The sequence below is a fragment of the Enhydra lutris genome, unplaced genomic scaffold, assembly GCF_002288905.1.
Source record: "Enhydra lutris kenyoni isolate GAN:26980312 unplaced genomic scaffold, ASM228890v2 scaffoldscaffold28, whole genome shotgun sequence".
In the NCBI taxonomy this organism is placed as follows: Eukaryota; Metazoa; Chordata; class Mammalia; order Carnivora; family Mustelidae; genus Enhydra; species Enhydra lutris.
Genome location: NW_019154112.1, coordinates 20,271,178 through 20,292,593, shown reverse-complemented (window position 1 = coordinate 20,292,593; position 21,416 = coordinate 20,271,178). Strand labels below are relative to the sequence as shown.

Genomic DNA, 21,416 nt, shown 5'->3' with positions numbered 1-21,416 from the left:
CTTTCAATATTTCCTGTAGTGCTGGTTTGGTGATTGCAAATTCTTTCCATTTTTGTTAGTCCTGGAAGCTTTTTACCTCTCCTTCTATTTTCAGTGATAGCCTAGCTGGATATAGTATTCTTGGCTGCATGTTTTTCTTGTTTAGTGCTCTGAATATATCATGCCAGTTCTTTCTGGCCTGCCAGGTCTCTGTGGATAAGTCTTCTGCCAAGCTAATATTTTTACCATTGTATGTTACAGACTTCTTGTCCCGGGTTGCTTTCAGGATTTTTCTCCTTGTTGCTAAGTCTTGTAAATTTTACTGTTAGATGACGGGGTGTGGATCTATTCTTACTGATTTTGAGAGGGGTTCTCTGCACCTCCTGGATTTTGATGCTTGTTCCCTTTGCCGTATTAGGGAAATTCTCTACAATAATTCTCTCCAGTATACTTCTGCTCCCCTCTCTCTTTCTTCTTCTTCTGGAATCCCAAGTATTCTAATGTTTCATCTGACGGTATTGCTTATCTCTTGAATTCTCCCCTAGTGGCCCAGTAGTTGTTTATCTCTCTTTTGCTCAGCTTCTTTATTCTTTGTCATTTGGTCTTCTATATCACTAATTCTTCCTTCTGCCTCATTTATCCTTGCTTTAACAGCCTCCATTTTTTATTGCACCTCATTAATAGCTTTTTTGATTTCAACTTGGTTAGATTTTAGTTCTTTTATTTCTGCAGACAGCGTTTCTCTAATATCTTCCATGACTTTTTCGAGCCTGGCTAGCACCTTGAGAATCGTCATTCTGAACTCTAGATCTGACATATTACCAGTGCCCATATTGATTAGGTCCCTAGCCTTCGGTACTGCCTCTTGTTCCCTTTTTTGTGGTGAGTTTTTCCACCTTGTCATTTTATCCAGATAAGAATATATGAAGGAGTGAATAAAATACTAAAAGGGTGGCAAAGACCCCAGGAAAATGTGCTTTAACCAAATCAGAAGAGACCCCAAGTCGTGCAGGGAAGAAAGGGGGTAAAAAGAAGTTCAGGGGAAAAAAAATTTAAAAAAAGAAAAAATATATTTAAAAAAAAAAAATATATATATATATATATTAGACTGGTGAATAGAACAGGGTCACCCACTTAATTTTGAGAGTATTTTGGTCTCTTAGAAGAAACTACCTCCCCAAATTTTAAAGAATTAAAAACATATATGGGGTAAACACAATGAAGGGATGGGATATGATTATAAAGATGAAAAAAAATTTTTTTTAATTTCTAAAAAAGTCGTTGATAAGATAAATTGGTTGGGAGAATAAAGAAAAAGAAATTGAAGAGAATTTGCTCAGGCTGGAGACTAGAACAAAGCACTGTGCTAGATTTACGGTATATTTGATCTATTAGAAGAAGTTGTATCCCAGATTTTTTTAGAAGAAAAAACCCTATGTGTATACAAAAGATAAAGTGAGATATAATGAAGGATAAAATATGACTATAATAATGAAGGTTCAAAAAAGATTTTTTTTTATGAGCGGTATTGTTAAGATAAAGTAGTTAAAAAACGTTAAAAGAGGAAAGAGTAAAAGTTAAAAAAATTTTAGCATAAGAAAAAAATAAAATTAAAAAAATTAATTAACTTTGCAAGATTAAAGAATCATGGGGTGAAAGCCATGAATCCCATGCTTCTCTTTTTCTTCCTCTGGAATTCCGCTGTTCTCCTTGGTAAGTGAACTTGGTCTTGGCTGGATTTCTTGCTGATCTTCTGGGGTAGGGCCATGTTGTAGAGATTCACAAGTATCTTTGCCCGAGGAGGAATTGCAGCACCCTTACCAGGGGCCAGGCTAAGTAATCTGCTTGGGTTAGCTTTCGGGAGCTTTTGTTCCCTGAACGCCTTCCGTAGAGTTCCAGAGGATGGGAATGAAAATGGTGGCCTCCCAGTTTCCAACCTGGAAGAGCCAAGAGCTCGGGGCCCTACTCCTCAGTGCGCCCTTGGAGAAAAGCGCTCAATCACTCCTGTCTCCCTGGCTTCTGGTTGCGCTCCTAGCTCACCCAACCTGTGACCAAGTGTCTCTGTCTTTGGCACACAGCCCCACCTGGAGTCTCCAAACCCCATAGATCCCTGCACTCTTCCAGGGGGTTCTCCGCGGATCTTGTGGGGTCCCTGCTCACAGATCAGTGGTCTGTTTCTCGGTTTACAATTTAAGGTAACCCTGAATTGAGAGCTCACTCCTCGGCTCCGTCTCTGTAGCCGGCTTCCCTGCTCTACTATCTGGGAGCACTGCGACACTCAGACACCCCCGATCCTTCTGTGACCCTGTGGGACCTATGACCACGCTGTCCTCGCGTGGGCTTCACCCCGGCTTAGCCTCTGGAGCAATGTCCCTCAGTGGAGCAGACTTTTAAAAGTTCTGATTTTGTGCTCCATTGCTCTGCTATTTGCCGGGAGCTGGCCCCTCCCTCCACAGTCTATCTTCCCATCACTTTGGATTCACTTCTCCACCGGTCCTACATTTCAGAAAATGGTCGTTTTTCTGTTTCTAGAGTTGCTTCTCTTCTTCTCTTCCATCTCCTGTTGGATTTTTAGGTGTTCAGAATGGTTTGATAAGCTATCTAGCTGATCTCCTGCTACCTAATGTCTCAGCCTGCTACTTCTCCGCCATCTTGACTCATCTCCAATAAATAAAATCTTTAAAAATGAAAGTTTGTACTTAAATTTTGTGACAAGTGGATTACTAAAAAGTTTTCTTATTGAATATATAATCTGTGTTTCAAACTTCAGTTTTCATTTAGTTTTGTGTCCAGAGCATATTTATAATTTATAATGTAAAACAATGAACCATTAATTGTGTTTTAAAGGAAACTTTAAGAAAAAATAAATATTATGTAATGTCTTCTGGAATAAGTATAACTTCAGAAGTATTTCAGAATGGTTATTTTGTGGTGGCCTAGGAAAAAGTAAAATGATAGTGGAGCCATAAATTCAAGGGTAATTCTTCCTGGATTAGGTTTACCTTAGTTAATCCAGAACATGGCCACCTTTCAACCCCCAGAATAGTCACATTATTGTGATCCAACAACATATTTTTATAGGTAAACCCTAATTTATACCTTGTCTGCCTCATGCGTTATTATGACCTTGGTTTACTTTGCATTCCAAGCATGACTTTCGCTAGAGTTTAAAACCTAAAAAATGTATTTGTGTCAGGAAAACTAACATACTGTAAGCCCATGTTTAAATATTATTAATTTCTTTAAATTAGAAGATTCTTTTAGGATCTACTCTAAATTTCCTTTTTTACTTAGCACCTACATTTGAAATAGATAATATTTTTGTCTTCCCAAGGAGTATATTTAATTTCCTTTTAAGACAGGTAAAGGAGGGCGCCTGGGTGGCTCTGTGGGTTAAAGCCTCTGCCTTTGGCTCAGGTCACGATCCCAGGGTCCTGGGATCGATCCCCACATCGGGCTCTCCACTCCTTAGGGAGCCTGCTTTCTCTTCTCTCTCTCTGCCTGCCTCTCTGCCTACTTGTGATCTCTGTCTGTCAAAAATAAATAAAATCTTAAAAAAAAAAAAAAAGACAGGTAAAGGATTGAAGCTCAGATAAATAGATTTTTGTAACTCATTTCTAGTAAGCTGCATTGTCCTGTGACTTATAAAAGAATTATTTTAAAGTTAGGAGAATGTCATCTATTACCTGGTACAAGGGTATAATGTAGGCTGACCAAGTAGTCAGAAAGTGAGTTAGAACTGCTTGCACCCAGAGTAATTCTGTGAGTATTCTTTATTCCAAAGATGAAGCCTTATACTGAAAATACCATTTTGGCCTTTTTATATATAGTCACAACAATATAACTTCTTTGTACTTGGAAAATCACACCTGATGTTTGACATGATTGATGCAATTCTGTCCCACTGTAGATAAAATTTGGGTTGTACAAACATGAGTTGCCTAAAGAGTGTTAATTTAAGTAGTAACCCAGTCTTTCTAAACGAAAAATATTTACTAGACTGTTGTTTAATTGTTTAATAGACTATTGTTTAGAGAAGTTTTAGATTTATAGTAAAACAGGAAGGTACAGATATTTCTGGTATACTTCCTGCCCCTACACATGCATAACTTCCTCCGTCATCAATATCCCCCAACATAATGGTACGTTTGTTATATTCAGTGAGCATACGGTGATACATCATTATCACCCTAAGTTCATAGTTTACATTAGGGTTCATTATTGATGTGTTCTATATTCTTTGGGTTTGGTGACAGGTGCCCACTTTTTTTTTTTTTTTTTTTAAGAGATTTTATTTACTTATTTGCCAGAGTGAGAGCACACAAGTAGGCAGGACGGGAGGCAGAGGGAGAGGGAGAAGCAGGCTTCTTGCTATGCAGGGATCCTGATGTGGGGTCCTTCCCAGGACCCTGGAATCATGACCTGAGTCAAAGGCAGACACTTAACCAACTCAGCCACCCAGGTGCCCCAGGTGTCCACCTTTATAGTGGACATATATCATGAAGAATAATTTTACTGACCTAAAAATCTTCTGTACTCTGCTCTACTCATGCCTCCCTCTCCCCAGCCCTGGACAACCACTGATCTTTTTTATTCTCCCCATAGTTTTGCTTTTCCAGAATGTCATTTAGTTGATATCCTGCAGTATGTGGACTTTTCAGATCAACTCCTTTCATTTAGTAATATGTATTTAAGTTTCCTCCATGTCTTTTCATAGCTTTGAGGGGTAGGGAGGGAAGATGGGTAGAGGGAGAGAGAATCTTTTTTTTTTTTTTTTTTTTAAGATTTTATTTATTTATTTGACAGACAGAGATCACAAGTCGGCAGAGAAGCAGACAGAGAGGGAGAGAAGAGGAAGCAGGCTCGCTGCTGAGCAGAGAGCCCAATGCGGGGTTCGATCCCAGGACCCTGAGATCATGACCCGAGGTGAAGGCAGAGGCCACTGAGCCACCCAGGCGCCCCTATATGTAACATTTTTTGTAACGGTTCCTAGATATTCCATCTTATGTTTTTTCAATCATTTTGTTATTTTTTTCAGTTTTGGAAGGTTCTGTTGACATATTCTCAAGCATAGAGATTCTTTCCTCAGCAGTGTGAAGTCTACTAATGAGGCTATCAAAGGCATTCTTCATTTTTGTTTTAGTGTTTTTGATCTCTAACATTTCTTTTTGGTTCTTTCTTAGGATTTCCATCTCTTACTTGCATTGCACATCTGTTCTTTCATGTTGTCTACTTTTTCTATTAGAGCCCTTAGCATGTTAATCAATTGTTTTGAATTTCTGATCGTAATCCAACATCCCTGTCATGTCTGCCTTTCTGTGCTTGCTCTGACTCTTCAAACTGTGTTTCTTTTGCCTTTTAGTATTCCTTGTAAGTTTTGGTTGGAAGGTAGACATGATGTATTAGGTAAAAGAGGCTGTGGTAAATGGGACTTTACAAAGTAGTGGTAAGGTACCGGGAAGTGGTAGCACTCTGTAGTCCTTTGATTAAGTCTCAGTCTTGTTGAGCTTATGCCCCTGGACTGTGACCTTAAGCACTGCTTTTCAATCCCTTGTTTTAAGTGGGAAGGATAGCTAGAGTGGACTGGAATCGTTTATTTACATTCTCCCAGGTTGGTTAGGCTCTGATAAAATTCCTACAGGGTAGGTTCTGGTAAAATGGTTTTTGTTAAGGGCACGCCTTGTTAAGAAGAACAGAATGCTCTGGAATATTTAAAAATGCTTACTTTTCCTTTCCCCCTCCTGGAAGCATGAGGATTTTTCTCTAGTTTTTACTGTGAGAACCTGGTAGAACTATGGGAGATAAACTCACAAAAGTATGAGGGATCTTCATGACTGGGTCATCTTGTGGTTTTTAACTCAGACTTCTCCCACTGAGCATCCAGCAATTCATCAGTTATAGTTCAAGTTTTTTACTCAATACTGCTTCCTGCTGAAGTTTCCACTCATGGGTTTCTGCTCCATTAACTTATGATCCTCTCTCTCTCTTTTGGAGCACTGGTTTACACTGTCACCTCACTTTTCTGGTCTAAGAACGAGATCTAAGAAGAGTTGTTGACTTTAGGGTTTTTTCAGCTTTTTGTCAGGATGGAGTAGCAACTTATAAGCTCCTTACAAGATGGACCAGAAACTGAAAGTTAGATCTATTTTTTTACATCATTTTCTCCCATCCAAGTTCTAACCAGGCCCGATCCTGCTTAGCTTTCAAGATCAGATAAGATCAGGCACGTTCAGGGTGGTATTGTTGGTGGCATTGCTGAAAAACCAGAACCAGTACTGTTAGACCTTTAAGCGGGGGACTAATGGCTTAATGGCATTATTTTATAGACTCAGAGCAAAGCAACACCAAAATCTTTGGTATTCAGATGATTGTAAAGTAAATAAAAATGATAAATTGTCTTAGCAGTTAGTTTATCTAACTTTTTGAAAACCACAGATGCTGGTGGATAATTGGCTGACCTACAAAATACCACATAAAGCATAAAATACATAAGGCACCTTCTTAGAAATTTGCTGATAATAAAAGTAAATGGTCCTTGGGGCACCTGGCTGGCTCAGCCAGAAGAGCATGTGACTCTTAATCTCAGCGTCATGATTGAGCCCCACACTGGGGGTAGAGGTTACTTAAATAAATAAATAAACTTAAGGGGGAAAAAGGCAAATGGTTCCTTAGTACAATAACTCTTTGGTAATAATTCATTATCCCAAAACTAATTTTGCTATTTAAAAGAAATGAAAATTGTTTTTTAATTATAGGATGTTAAGCATAAAGACTATATTGACCAGCAGAAGGATAAAGTTGCTTTAACTCTGGCTCGTCTAGCCCGCCATGTTGAAGTGGAGAAACAGCAGAAGGAAGAGAAGAATAGAGCATTCAGGGTATGTGGCTATTTTAATTGGTGTTTTACCAAATCATGGAATTGCTTATAATAAAACTGTAACAAATTTGTCATCAACAAAATATATAATATATATTTTGTATATATATATAATATATATATAATATATAATTGAATCCAAGTTCAGCATGGACTCTGGATACCTCATCACTTTAGTACTTCATGATAGTTTTTTGTATCTCTCTCTTTAGTTTGTTAGATTCTAATCATATATGAATACAGGAGAAAAAATAAAATTGAGTGGACTTTATTTTGGGGAATTAAAAATCATGGGATTTCTTTATAGCAGGGTTTCTGGTTTCTGTATCACAAGAGTTTATTCGTGCTTTTGTAGACATAAGCTGTTAAATGGTCATTTTCTACCGAATAGAATGAGACCACTTTCTCAAACTTCAGCCTGCTCCTTCAGATTAAACCTGTTACTAAAAGGAAGAAATTTGAATCAGGTTTGTAGAAGAGCTGCTATGTGGAAAATGAAGCCTAATATAGAATCTCTGATGATATAAATCTTTTTCTTCACTTGCTTTAGAAGGCCCCAGACCAGTTACTTAAAGAATCTCTTAGTACTGGGGCATCTGGCTGGTTCAGTCAGTGGAGCACGTGGCTCTTGATCTGGGGGTTGTGAGTTTGAGCCCCACGGTGGGGATAAAGTTTACTTAAAAAGATTTTTTTTAATAAAATAAAAATGAAAAAGCAATATCCCTCATTACTGACAGATGTTTATTAAGAGTAGAAAGTTGATGAGTTGGGTAAATAAAGCTTCATCCTAGGAGGTTTGTGGGTTTTTGTTTTTTTGTTTTTTTTTAGATTTTATTTATTTATTTGACAGAGATCACAAGTAGGCAGAGAGAGAAAGAGGGGGAAGCAGCCTCCCCACTGAGTAGAGAGCCCGATGCGGGGCTCGATCCCAGGACCCTGGGATCATGACCCGAGCTGAAGGCAGAGGCTTTAACCCACTGAGCCACCCAGGCACCCCATCCTAGGAGTTTAAAGAAGGAAATTGAGGGGTGCCTGGCTGGCTCAGTCAGTAGAGCATGCCAATGTTAATCTTAGGCTCCTGAGATCAAGCCCCACATTTGGTGTAAAACTTACTTGGAAAAAAAAAAAAAAAATCGAAATTGAAATCATGGCTCTGCCAGCAGCTGTTTGGATTTCAGCAGGTCCTTATCTTTTATAGACTTTGGGTTTTAATCTTAAAGGGACAGAGTTGGAGATGATCTTCCAAGTTAAGTACTATGATTTTTTTATTTTAACATCTCTGTTTTGATTCCTTGTCCAGTGGTTATCATAGAGGAGTTCATATATTTCTATAGCCTCTGTTTTAGCATCTCCTAATCCTGTATAGAATAAATGAATATTCTTTACATTTAGAATTAGATTTGTTTGGGGACTTTATAATGTAATACCAATTAAATGAGAGCATAGTATTCTAGTTGTATGTTTAAAATGCTTAATGCATAAAGATATAAAAAATAGGATTATTTCTTTACTGGCAGAAATACTATTCAATTTTAAGAATGATTCTTTCCCCAAACTATGTTAAGTGTATTGTTTATGGGGAAAATCTCTTTGAGAGAGGGATGGTTCACAAGCTGTCCTTTTCCACAGATTTCCTGAATGATGCTAGCTTCTTTTTCCAGGCAGTGTTCCACATAGATAATAAAACATCTGTAGTGAGTTCAGATAAGAAAGCATCTTACAGGCACTATGGTAACTGGGGCTTTTCTCAGGGTGGTTTCAGCTTCCTCCATGTAAGTGCTCATTCATTCTAATAATGACTTTATTTCAGCATTGAAGAAAGTTTTTTGAAATTCTGAAAATCTTGTTTAACCAATTGTAAAGAATAAATATATATCTAGATTTCACTAGGGAAAAACCAACTAATAGATATCTTAGTTCATTGCTTGCTATCCATTCATGATTTTTTAAAATTTGGTTTCCTGTATGGATAATTTATTTTTTAAAACTAGATGACAGAAAAGAAAAATGAAACAAACTATCCAGAAAGGAAGATAATGAAACTAAAATAAAAATGATTGTTGAGGAATTCTAATGGCTGATGACTCTGACTAAAACTGGATAGTAGAAAATATCTTCTAACTATTCTTAGGCCTTTGTGAATTATTGATGTATTACTGTTAAGGTGAATTTTGTATCTTTTGTGATGGAGTGGTTTTAATGAAAGAAAGAAAATTTATTAAAATCTTCATTGGATATGGGGCACCTGGCTGGCTAGTCAGTAGAGCATGCGACTTTTGATCTCAGGGTCATGAGTTCAAGCCCTGTTGGGTACAGAGCCTACTTAAAATTAAACAGACAACAACAAAAGCCCTCTTCACTGGATAAATCACTTTCAGAGATAATGTTGTGTTGACTAGTTGACCAGCTACCAGCTTTGCTTATTGATACTCTAGGCGTTAAGATGACTTGCAAGAAGGGTTATATACCTCACATTTGTGGAAGAAGCTTTGTGTAACAAAGGAAAAGGGTGGCTAATTTGGGGATGACTTCAGCCAATAAGTGTTTTTTGAGCATTGACTATTATGGGCACAGAGTTCAAATTCTGTTGTAAAAAATGCCAGAGAACATTTTTTAAAACCTGTTTATTTGGGGCACCTGGGTGGCTCAGTAAGTTAAGCTGCTTCCTTCAGTTCAGGTCATGATCCCAGGGTCCTGGGATCGAGCCCTACATCAGGCTCCCTGCTCAGCAGAGAGCCTGCTTCTTCCTCTCCCTCTGCCTGCCGCTCTGCCTACTTGTACTCTCTATCTCTGTGTCAAATAAATAAAAACCTTTAAAAAAAAAGAAACTTTATTTTTAATTTTTGGCAGTTCTTTAAAATAAATAAGCTATTAGCTGGCATGGAGTAGTATTTGATCTTAATTATATTAATTTAAGAGTTTTTATTGCGGGGGGCCTGGATGGCTTAGTTGTTAAGCGTCTGCCTTCAGCTCAGGTCATGATCCCAGGGTTCTGGACCAGGCCCCACGTCAGGCTCCCTGCTCAGTGGGGAGCCTGCTTCTCCCTTTCCCACTCCTGTTTTTGTTCCCACTCTTCGCTGTCTCTCACAGTCAAATAGATAAATAAAATCTTTTTTTAAAAAAATTTTTATTGTGATAGATTTTATAAGTAACTTTGATAAGTGGTTTAATTTTGTACATTAGAAAATGTCTTTAGAGTCTACCAGATTCTTGTCATATTGCTTTCTTTGGATAAACTAGCTTTGTTCTCCAAACATGTAATTTGGAACACTACTGTAGGATGTGCTTTGAATAAAAAAGTATTTGATGATTTGTGAGATACTGCATATTTATTATATGCACATTAACACTCCAAGGCTTTGGAAGTCCTGCACTAAAGGAACTTTTAAAATGTTGTATTAAAACCAGTATTTATATACTTAATTTGGTTATAGAGAATTTTTAAAATATATATAATGCTTGTTAACATTTTTAAGAATGAGTATTCTATGCCTGTACTTTGAACAATATTGTGTAGATTTATTTTGGATTGAAATCTTGAATCTCCCTGTTCCCCTCCTTACCATTTTTTTTTTTAAAGATTTTATTTATTTATTTGACAGACATCACAAATAGGCGGAGAGACAGGCAGAGAGAGAGGGGAAAGCAGGCTCCCCACGGAGCAGAGAGCCCGATGCGGGACTCGATCCCAGGACCCTGAGATCATGACCTGAGCCGAAGGCAGAGGCTTAACCCACTGAGCCACCCAGGCGCCCCCTCCTTACCATTTCTAGTAGAAGACCCTGTTGCATTGCTAACTAGGCCATTCATTATTCTGGCCTATATCTTGTAAATTTAGAATTTGTGACTATGATTTCTTTTAAGAACAAAATCTTGTTGAGGTGCAATATGGTGTACTGGTTAAGTGCATGGATCTAGAATCAAGTTGTGAGAGTCTAAATCTTGACATTTTTATTTATCCTTAGACAATTTATTTGACCTTTCTGTACCTCAGTTTTCCCATCCTAAAATGCAAACAATAATACTACCTATTTCATAGAGTTATTGTAAGAATGAAATCTAAAATGGTTTTAGAATCATGTCTGGCACGGGGTAAGTAGTTAATAAGTTTTAATTGTTAGATACAACATGATTAGAGATTATGCAAATAGATTTATAAATAATATATAGAAGAACTTAAAGACTAACAGTCTAAAGCATAAGTCTAGTTTCAAGGTTGGCATTGGCCTACTGGCTGTTTTTGTAAATAAAATTTTATTGGAACATAGCAATGCCCATTTGTTTACATGTTATCTCTGGCTGCTTTCATGCAGAGTTGAGTAGTTGCAGTAGAGTTGAGCTGCAAAACCTAAAATATTTACTGACTGACCCTTTATGGAAAAAGTTGGCCAACCCTAGATCTAGATGGTGATAAATGCTTTATACCAGCCCATACTAAGTACTAATGAAATCTGCTCTTATTAATACTATTCACTGAACAAATATTTAATAGGCTTCTGTATACTTCATACTGTATGTGGAAACTTCAAAAAGAATGTATAAAAGTTTAAAAATGAAAATCATCATTCATATTTTTACTCCCAGAGATAATCATTGATGTTTTTTGTATTTTCAGCCTTTGTTACCTCTCTGCAGATACAGTCACATGTAGCTTGAAATAAATCTTTATTTATATTTGGCCTCATTTGTTTAATACTATTTGGTGACCTACTTGATACAAAAAGTATATTTCTGCTTCATTGAAAGTTTGGTTAGTGTTTCTAATTGACTTCATGAAATGTATATGCATAATTAAATAGTACCCCATTGTTGGAGATGTAGTTATAGTGAACTTTGTGCAAATATAGATTATATTGGGATCAACATTTCAGAGTATGAACTTTTGTTTTGACTTATCTATTTGGGATAGATGTCTAGATGTGGAGTTACAGGCATAAAGGATAATCAATATTTTCTGATCGCTGATGTGTTAAAATCCTTTTCTCAAGGAAATCAGGTTAGTAATCATAGGTTAATTGATTTTCTTCTTAATACCTTTAGGAAAAAATCGATTTTCAGCATGCTCATGGGTTGCAAGAATTGGAATTTATTCGAGGACATTCTGATACAGAAGCAGCAAGACTGTGTGTGGACCAGTGGCTAAAAATGCCAGGTACTCTTTAGAGATGAGAGTGGAACACTAAGGTTACTGAGCTTCTCTAAAGCCTTAAGGGGTTACATCTGTATTATCCAGTTGCTAATAAGTATATAAAGTATTAAAGTTTAGTTTCAGTGATACTTAGTAATGGCCTACTTTATCAGTTGTCTTCCCACATTGACAGAAGTATATTTTAAATATAATAGGTCATCCTTGATGACCTATAATCATCCTTGATAACCTCGTTAGATGTTGCTCATTAATTTATTTGTGTTATTTCATAGTTATTACATGAAATAGTGCATGTGTCTTTGGGTTTTTTTTCGGTCAGGAAAACTGCTCTAATGAAATGGAATTTAAGATGAGATCTAAAGGATTAGTGTTTACTTATTTTATCAGTATTGCCTGTGTAGATATTTTATAAGGACATGTCCACATGGGGGTGTCTAAAGTATTGGGTAGCTTCTTCACTAACTCTGCAGACCTGAGATTCCCAAAAGAGTCACTATGGAGGGGCGCCTGGGTGGCTCAGTGGGTTAAAGCCTCTGCCTTCAGCTCAGGTCATGATCCCAGGGTTCCGGGATCGAGCACCGCATCGGGCTCTCTGCTCAGCAGGGAGCCTGCTTCCCCCCCGCCCCACCTGCCTCTCTGCCTACTTGTGATCTCTGTCTGTCAAATAAATAAATAAAATCTTAAAAAAAAAAAAAAAAAAGAGTCACTATGGAACATTTTCCCCACACCAGGTAATTTGGTGGAATTTTTTTGGTTTTTTGTTGGAATTTTTAAGAGCCAGTAGGACACTCCTACCATGGCAGCTTTTCTTGCCTATCTTGTACAAGAAAGAAATACTGAGCATTTAAAAGGCTTAGGATATCCACAGAAGCCTCAGCTGAGGATTTAATCCAGCAGAACATTTAATTGCAAAAAGTCATTAGAAATATCTGCCCAAGCGTTGCTGAACTTGAATAGATAGCTTGTTTTAAAGCTAGTTTTCAGGGGCGCCTAGGTAGCTCTGTTGGTTAAAGCATCTGACTCTTGATTTCAGTTCAGGTCTGGGTCCCAGGATCAAGCTCCACATCAGGCTCCATGCTCAGCAGGAAGTTGGCTTGAGGATTCTCTCTCCCTCTGCCCCTCCCCCCAACTTGTATTCTCTCTCTTGCAAATGAATAAGTAAATCTTTAAAAATAAAGTTTTCAGGGGCACGTGGGTGGCTCAGTGGGTTAAGCCTCTGCCTTTGGCTCAGGTCATGATCACAGGGTCCTGGGATCGAGCCCCACATTGGGCTCCCTGATTAGTGGGAAGCCTGCTTCTCCCTCTCCTACTGTCCCTGCTTGTGTTTCCTCTCTCACTGTGCCTCTCTCTGTCAAATAAATAAAATCTTAAAATAAATAAATAAAGTTTTCAGAGGGCTTTTCTTTGAGTCTAATTACCACTGATAAGATAATTCCAAAGTTCTGTGACACAGTTTTTCCCATTATGTTGGATTAATAGGTTTGTATGTCTCTGCAATCAGACTACATACTCTGTGGAGACAGAGACCAAGGTTTTTTAATCCTTTTTTTGTGTAAATGCCTAAGAAGAGTGCTCAGCTTAGACATACTCAATAAATGTTTGAATATTACCCAAGATGGGCTATAAACATTTATGTATGAACACAGAAAAGAAGCCTAGAACTTGGGTTCCAAATGTAACTGTCATTCAACTAATCAAAAGAATTGTTTGGCATTCGAGATCTACTTTAGCAAAAGGTACTTAGAAATTATGGTAAATGGTTTTGTCTCCTCGGGTGTTCTTGTTAAGGCTCATATTTAAAAGAAAACTCCCTCTTGAGATGCCTTCTGTTCTCAGTAGAAGTTAATGACTTAATTCAGCTGCATCAGAATCACATAGGAGCTTTTAAATATATACCTGGGCCTCATCTCCAGGAATAATTCTAGGGTATCTGTAGTTTTGAGAAGATTCCTAGGTAATTTTGATAGGAAAATGGAGTAGAATTGTAAGACTTTATTAGCTCTAAGATCTCTTCTACAAATAGTTTATCTCATGTGACTCTAACACCCTCAAGTCCTGTCTAGACCCCTTACGCCTGATCCTTGGCCTCCAGATTGGCAAAATATTTTAATCACTGTAAAATGAATTCATGAGCATCTGTTTATGATTTATCTAGTCAAGTCGGAACAAATGACTCATTTAGCTAGTCTTTATTATTTTTTTTTTTTTAGTATTATTATTTTTATTTGAGAGGGAGGGAAAGGGCACAGAGGGAGAGGGAGAGGGAGAAGCAAGACTCCCTGCTGAGCAGGGAGCCCCATGCAGGGCTCTATCCTAGCTTGAGCGTCTGAGATCCTGACCTGAGCCAAAGGCAGATGCTTAACCAACTGAGCCACCCCTGTCTTTATGATTCTTGACAAAACCTGGTATTTTATATATCTTCAGGACACACCTGATTCGTTGGTGGCTGATAAGCTTGAGCCTGGAGTTAAGGTGTCTAGTATGCTCTTTTTATGTGATTGTTTTAGTTTTTTGCTTGTTCCCTGCAACAGCACTATAAAACTGAAGTTTAGGATCTATTGCTAGAATAGCTGCTTTAGCATTGGGCTATATTTGGTATGGTTCTATTTCATAAATTAGTTTTAGAGAGTGCTGGGATGTTTGACTAAGGTATAGCTGGGGAAACAGAGATGAGCCATTGTTCTCTTCAGTTATAAAAAGTGAGGTTCTACTTCTAAGTAGCATTAAGGAACTTTTTTAATCTACCCAGTATTGTGACTCAGCTCTTTGGTTAGAAGTACTTTATTTATAATTATGCTACTGAAATTTATCTTTTTTATTTTTAAAGATTATTTATTTATTTATTTGACAGAGATAGATCATAAGTAGGCAGCAGAGAGAGAGCCTGATGTGGAGCTCCATCCCAGGACCCTGAGATCATGACCTGAACCAAAGGCAGAGGCTTAACCCACTGAGCCACCCAGCCCCCTGAAATTCATCTTTTGTAGACCTTTATAGTTAGGCCAGTTTGCATACATTTGAATATTTAGTAACTTAAAAACAACACTCTATACTATTGAAGGACAAGGGCTATTTAAATCTCTGTATTTTGCCTTTCCATGGGAAAAAGTTATTTTCTTTCATTTGATTGTTTTCTCCAATTTTATTTTTATCTAGAGCCTTTATTTGGCTAAATAAAAGTCTTAATGGGCAATAGCTAGAATGTAAATGAACAGTAAAGAAAACTTTCATTATTCTGACTACATTAAAAAATTAAGGACAGAAAAGGTGTATTGTCATTTAATGCTTCTTTAAGATTAAAATGTGATTAATGCGGGGCACCTGGGTGGCTCAGTGGGTTAAAGCCTCTGCCTTTGGCTAAGGTCATGATCCCAGGGTCCTGGGTTCGAGCCCCACATCGGGCTCTCTGCTCAGCAGGGAGCCTGCTTCACCCCTCTCTCTCTGCCTGCTTGTGATCTCTGTCAAATAAATAAATAAAATCTTTAAAAAAAATATATGTTTAATGCTATGCTGTTCATTGTTTGTTGGCAGAACATATTTATAAGCATTTTGGCAGCTTTTAATGGAGGCCTTCCCCACCCCCACCCCACCCCCAGCCTAGAACTAAAACTGCAGAAAAACAGCTGAAACCTTAAATTTATATAATAATCATTTGAAGATCTTAAAATTAGATGATGTTAAAAGAATAATGATCCGGGGCGCCTGGGTGGCTCAGTGGGTTAAAGCCTCTGCCTTGGGCTAAGGTCATGATCCCAGGGTCCTGGGATCGAGCCCCACATCGGGCTCTCTGCTCAGCAGGAAGCCTGCTTCCTCCTCTCTCTGCCTGCCTCTGCCTACTTGTGATCTCTGTCTGTCAAATAAATAAATAAAATCTTAAAAAAAAAAAAAATAATGATCCATCCTATTTAAATCCTTAGGGGCTTTGTAGAAACTGCCATAAAGATAAATACCCAGTTTTCTGTTGTATGAAATATTCAAGGCATTGAAACAATCCACAAGAAATAATAATAATAATATAATGGAGTCAGTAATCAAACTGTCTGTATATAACTGCCTGATAAACAGTCAGAATCCTGGCAGTTTTACATTTCATGGTTTATATAATGTAACTGTAAATTTTACATCATATATCATGCATTAGGGGTTTCCCTGGAACAAAATTTGGCCAGAGAGTTGTGTCACTTTAAGATGAAGACTATAAAGAAATAAAGGGGATGAAGAATGGTCCAGGATAAAGAGAGATTAATTAAGAAAAACTAGTGAAAGAGGTGCCTGGCTGGCTCATTCCATAGAGCATGTGACTCTTTTTTTTTTTTTTTTTTTTTTTTTAAGATCCTATTCATCCACCCGACAGAGAGAGAGATCACAAGTAGGCAGAGAGGCAGGCAGAGAGAGGGGGGGAAGCACCAGCAGAGAGCCCGATGCGGGGTCCGATCCCAGGACCCTGAGACCATGACCCGAGCCGAAGGCAGAGGCCCCAACCCCCTGAGCCACCCAGGCGCCCCGAGCATGTGACTCTTGATCTTAGGGTTGTACAGCCCTATGGTAGGTGCAGAGTTTGCTTTCTTAAACAAGGGAGAGGAAAAAGAAAAAGTAATGATGGGCAGACTTTGAAAGGAGAAAAAGAAAAGGGATAAAATAGAATAAGAAAAGAGAAAGATAATAAGTAAATCTCTGGTTTGTGTTCTATAAATTTATCGCTGAGACCTGCATTACTTGATATCCAGGTTGGAACTAATTGATTAACGCCTGGTTTTTTCAGAAAGTACCACTCTTACTCACCTTGCCTCCCTGAACTCTCCACTCTTCCCCACCTTTCCTAGTTGCATTTTTAACAATTTTCAGAGAACTCAGATCTTTTATAATATAGCTAAACTTTCTAATATGTTTAAGATAGTTAAAAGAGAAAAAAGAATGAGAAGATCTTTACCAGTTTATATAAATGAAAAGGGAGGTAGTGATTCTGTAGAGCAACTGATTTTCTAATCAGTATTTGATCTTTGACATTTGTTAGCTATTGAACTTAAAGAAACACATTTTTTTCTCTCAAGAGAATGTTACTTAAAGATGTTAACAGCTTTCTTGTGATCTCTCTGTCAAATAAGTAAATAAAATACCAAAAAAAAAAAAAAAAAGATTCTCTCTTACTCTTCATCTCCAACCCCTTACTTCCCCCCGACCTCCCCAGCTCACTGGAGCGCTCTCTCCTCTCTCTCTTTTCTTCACACACACACACAAAAAAACTTTTAAAAATGTTAACAGCTTTACTTTTCCCAAACACCTGTTTATATTTAGGTGATAATATCTTTTATAAGAAAGAAAACACTTAATTGCAATTAGAATCACCCAGTTGATGCTATATCATAATTTTTTTGTTGTGTCATAATTTTTTTTAAGAATTTATGTATTTATTTGACAGGAAGAGACACAGCAAGAGAGGGAACACAAGCAGGGGAAGTGGGAGAGGGAGAAGCAGGTTTCCCGCCCAGCCAGGAGCCTGATGGGGGGGCTCGATCCCAGGACCCTGGGATCACAACCCGAGCCGAAGGCAGATGCTGAGTGACTGAGCCACCCAGGCACCCCTGTTTTGTCATAATTTTGATTACCAGTCCAAAAGTACAAGTATCTGAAGTAGGAACATAAGAATTTGTATTCCAATGATACAGGACTCAAAACAGGAACAATTAATTCTGGAACAAAAAGTTCATTCCGAAGAGGAGGCCAAATGCGGGTGTCTGGAAAACCAATTTTATGTCCCATAATGCACTGTAACAAGGAATTTGATAACGGGCACCTTCTCTTAGGACATTTGAAAAGGTGAGTATGATAGAATAGTGGATGCGGAAGAGCAAATGAGTTACAAAGTGATTGCATAAAATGAAAGCATGATACAATTGTGCCATTGTGATCATAGCTTTATATTCCAAACTCAAATTGTTTTGTGCTTTTATGATACAGTTAGGTTTCTTACAAGGTTTAAAGTCAGATTTTTTTCTAGTGATATTCTGTCTTTCAAGGCATGTATCCTTTAAATATGTATTTATTCTTAATATGTCTCGTAAAATTCTGAACAGATTTTTTACACTCTGATACGCAGTTGAATCAGTTTTAGAGAAATCCACCCCATAAATACAAATTTCAGGAGACATAAAGCACTTAGAGATATTTGATCTAGCCTAAAGAAAGCTAATACGGTGTTACAAAACAAATGTTAAAGGCAAACCAAAGGTAGCAAAATTCATAACAAATAATTCCATTTATGAAACCACCTTACTAATTTACTGAATTTTTGAATAGTAGAGCTTGAGAAAGTAAATATCAAGGGAAGGCAATATTAAAGGCATTAAACATTTTTACCTTCATAGTTTCTCTTTCAGATAGTTTAAAGATAGGAGTTGGGAGCTTGGGGACCCTTAGCCATTACCATTTCCAGCCATCTCACCCTACTTAGGCATTAAAGTACTATAAAGGCTCCTAGAGAGAGCTTCAGCATTCTGCAAATAACTGGGTAGCATACTGTATCTAAAGTATTTTTAAAAGGCTTCAATTGTAAAATGGCACATACTTACTAAATGATTAAAATGAACATTAAAGAGATTAAAAGCCATTTTTAAGAAACGGGTGTGTTCCAGAAATCTTGACATGAGATTATTATTCCATTGGTTCATTTACAACTATTTGTGAATTTTGTGGTAAATAAGGTAAAAAGGAAAAGGTGATGGCTCTATAATTTTCAAACTGGAATTTTACTATTTGATTGGATCTTGGGTACATTTTATTTATTTCATCCATTTTATTGGATGTTGGGTACTTTTATGAAATCTTGAGCTAACTATTGATCACTGTTTGAAGGAATTACATGGTATCAAGGAGCCATTTATTATTTCTTGAAGATGAAGAACATTATTTGATATTTCAGTAGAAAAGTGTAAATTTCTGAGAGAAAGAAAGAGTGTGTGTGTGTGTGTGTGTGTGTGTGTGTGTGTGTATACAATTGAATAAATGCTTAAAAATTAAGCTCCTAAAATGTGGGCTTTTCTAATGTTACCTCTCTTTTGCTGAGTAGGTTTGATCACTCTCCATGTGATCCAACAATTACATTACATGGACCATTCATCAATTCCTTTGCTTGTGTAGTATGTTACAAAAATTTTGTTACTCAACAGCAATATAGGGATCACCTCTTTGCTAAGGTAAGAAGAGCATGTCCTAAATTAAGAGTAGGTATTTTTTTTTCTAGAGACCCATGGGATTCGATATAGGTGTTTCCTTGCTGCTTTTAATCACCTACAATCACCTGTAATCACAAATAACCAATGATACATATAAGGTTCAAAATTATGATTGTTTAAGGAGAATAAAATGATTTGGAACATTAAATGTTTGTGGACAGGTAAACTTGATTAGTGAATAACAGCAGTCCTAAAGATTATCATAGAAACCCTTCCCTTGATGGAGTTGCTCTGTGGAATTAACCTTGTTCAAGATGCTCATAATGAGAACTAGAACCTTGATATTAAGTCCTCTGCCTTTCACTGCCTGTTGAAATGTTAGAGCCATGTAGTAAGTAATAATTCTTTTATAAATGGTAGTATTAAGAACTCTAGTATTTAAAAAAAGGCTCTTTTATGTAACTTTAAGTATTAAATCTCAAGGGATACAAGTTGATTCATGGCATATGCAAATCTGTGTAATATACAGTTCTGTAATAACTGTTTACCATATTTGAAATATCTTTAATGACTTATTAACATTACAGAATGTTAATTGTTAATATGTTCACTGTGGAAAAAAATTTTTTAAGTTTTTATTTTAATTACTCGGTGCTATCATGACACATCCACTCTTTAATCCTCATCACCTATTTCACCCATCTCCAGACCCACCTCCTCTCTGGTAACCAACAGTTTGTTCTCTCTTGGTTTCACACTCTTTTTCCCTTTGCTCATTTGTTTTGTTTCTTAAATTCCACATATGAGTGAAATCATATGGTATTTGTCTTTCTTTGACTATATTGCTTAGCAGTATACTCTCTAGCTCCATCCATGTTGTTACAAATGGCAAGATTTCATCCTTTCTGAAGGCCAAGTAATATTCCATTATATTCCACATCTTCTTTATTCATCAATCAGGGCTCTTATTGGGCTCTTATAATAGTGCTACTATAAATATAGGTGTTCAGTATCCCTTTGAATCAGTGTTTTTGTTCTTTAGGTAAATAGCCAGTAGTGCAGTTACTGGGTCTTAGAGTAGTTCTATTTTTAACTTTTTGAGGAACCTCGATGCTGTTCTCCACAGTGGCTGCACCAGTTTGCTTATCTACGAATAGTGCTCAAGTGTTCCTTTTTTTCCACATCCTCTCTAATACTTCTTGTTTCTTTTGTTTTTGATTTTAGCCATTCTGGCAGATGTAAGGTGATCTCTCATTGTAGTTTTGATTTGCATTTCCCTGATGATGAGTGATGTTGAGCATCTTTTCATGCGCTTGTTGACCATCTGGATGTCTTCTTTGGAGAAATGTCTATTTATGTTTTCTGCCCACTTTTTAATTGGATGATTGGCTTTTTGGCCATTGAGTTGTATACGTTCTTTATGTATTTTTGGATACTAACCCTTTATCAGATATGTCCTTTGCAAATGTCTTCTCCCACTTAGTAGGTTGCCTTTTAGTTTTGTTGATTGTTTCTTTTGCTGTGCAGAAACTTTATTTTGATTTAGTCCCACTAGTTTATTTCTGTTTTTATTTCCCTTGCCTTAGGAGATACATCTAGAAAAATGTTGCTATGGCCGATGTCAGATTACTGCCTGTGCTCTCTTCAAGGATTTTTATGGTTTTAGGTCTCACATTTAGGTCTTTCTTTTTTTCTTTTCTTTTTTTTTTTTTTAAGATTTTATCTATTTATTTGACAGATGGAGATCACAAGTAGGCAGAGAGGCAGGGAGAGAGAGGGGGAAGCAAGCTCCCCGCCAAGCAGAGAGCCCGATGCGGGGCTCAATCCCAGGACACTGGGGTCATGACCTAAGCCGAAGGCAGAGGCTTTAACCCACTGAGCCACCCTCACATTTAGGTCTTTAATCCATATTCATTTTATTTATATGTATGGTGAAAGAAAGTGGTCCAGTTCCGTTCTTTTTGCATGTAGCCATCCAGTTTTCCCAACACCATTTGTTGAAGAAACTGTCTTTTTCCCACTGGAAATTCATTTCTCCTTTGTTGAAGGCCATATAATTGTGGGTTTATTTTTGGATTTTCTATTCTGTTCCATTGATCGATGTGTCTGATTTAATGCCAGTACCACACTGTTTTGATTACTGTACCTTTGTAATATAACTTGAAGTCTGGAATTGTGATACCTCCAATTTTGCTTTTCAAGAGTGCTTTGACTATTCAGAGTCATTTATGGTTCCATA

General features: G+C 37.2%; 1 protein-coding gene across 1 annotated transcript in view; it reads left to right on the top strand.

The window, feature by feature from the left end:
- Positions 1-21,416, top strand: part of LOC111152147 (zinc finger protein 451) — a 101,378-nt gene that overhangs the window by 34,303 nt on the left and 45,659 nt on the right. Inside the window, exons 4-7 of the mRNA XM_022510500.1 lie at positions 6,735-6,857; positions 11,897-12,008; positions 17,672-17,822; positions 19,072-19,198. Coding sequence (XP_022366208.1) covers positions 6,735-6,857; positions 11,897-12,008; positions 17,672-17,822; positions 19,072-19,198 — 513 coding nt within the window. The remainder of the gene's footprint in view (positions 1-6,734; positions 6,858-11,896; positions 12,009-17,671; positions 17,823-19,071; positions 19,199-21,416) is intronic.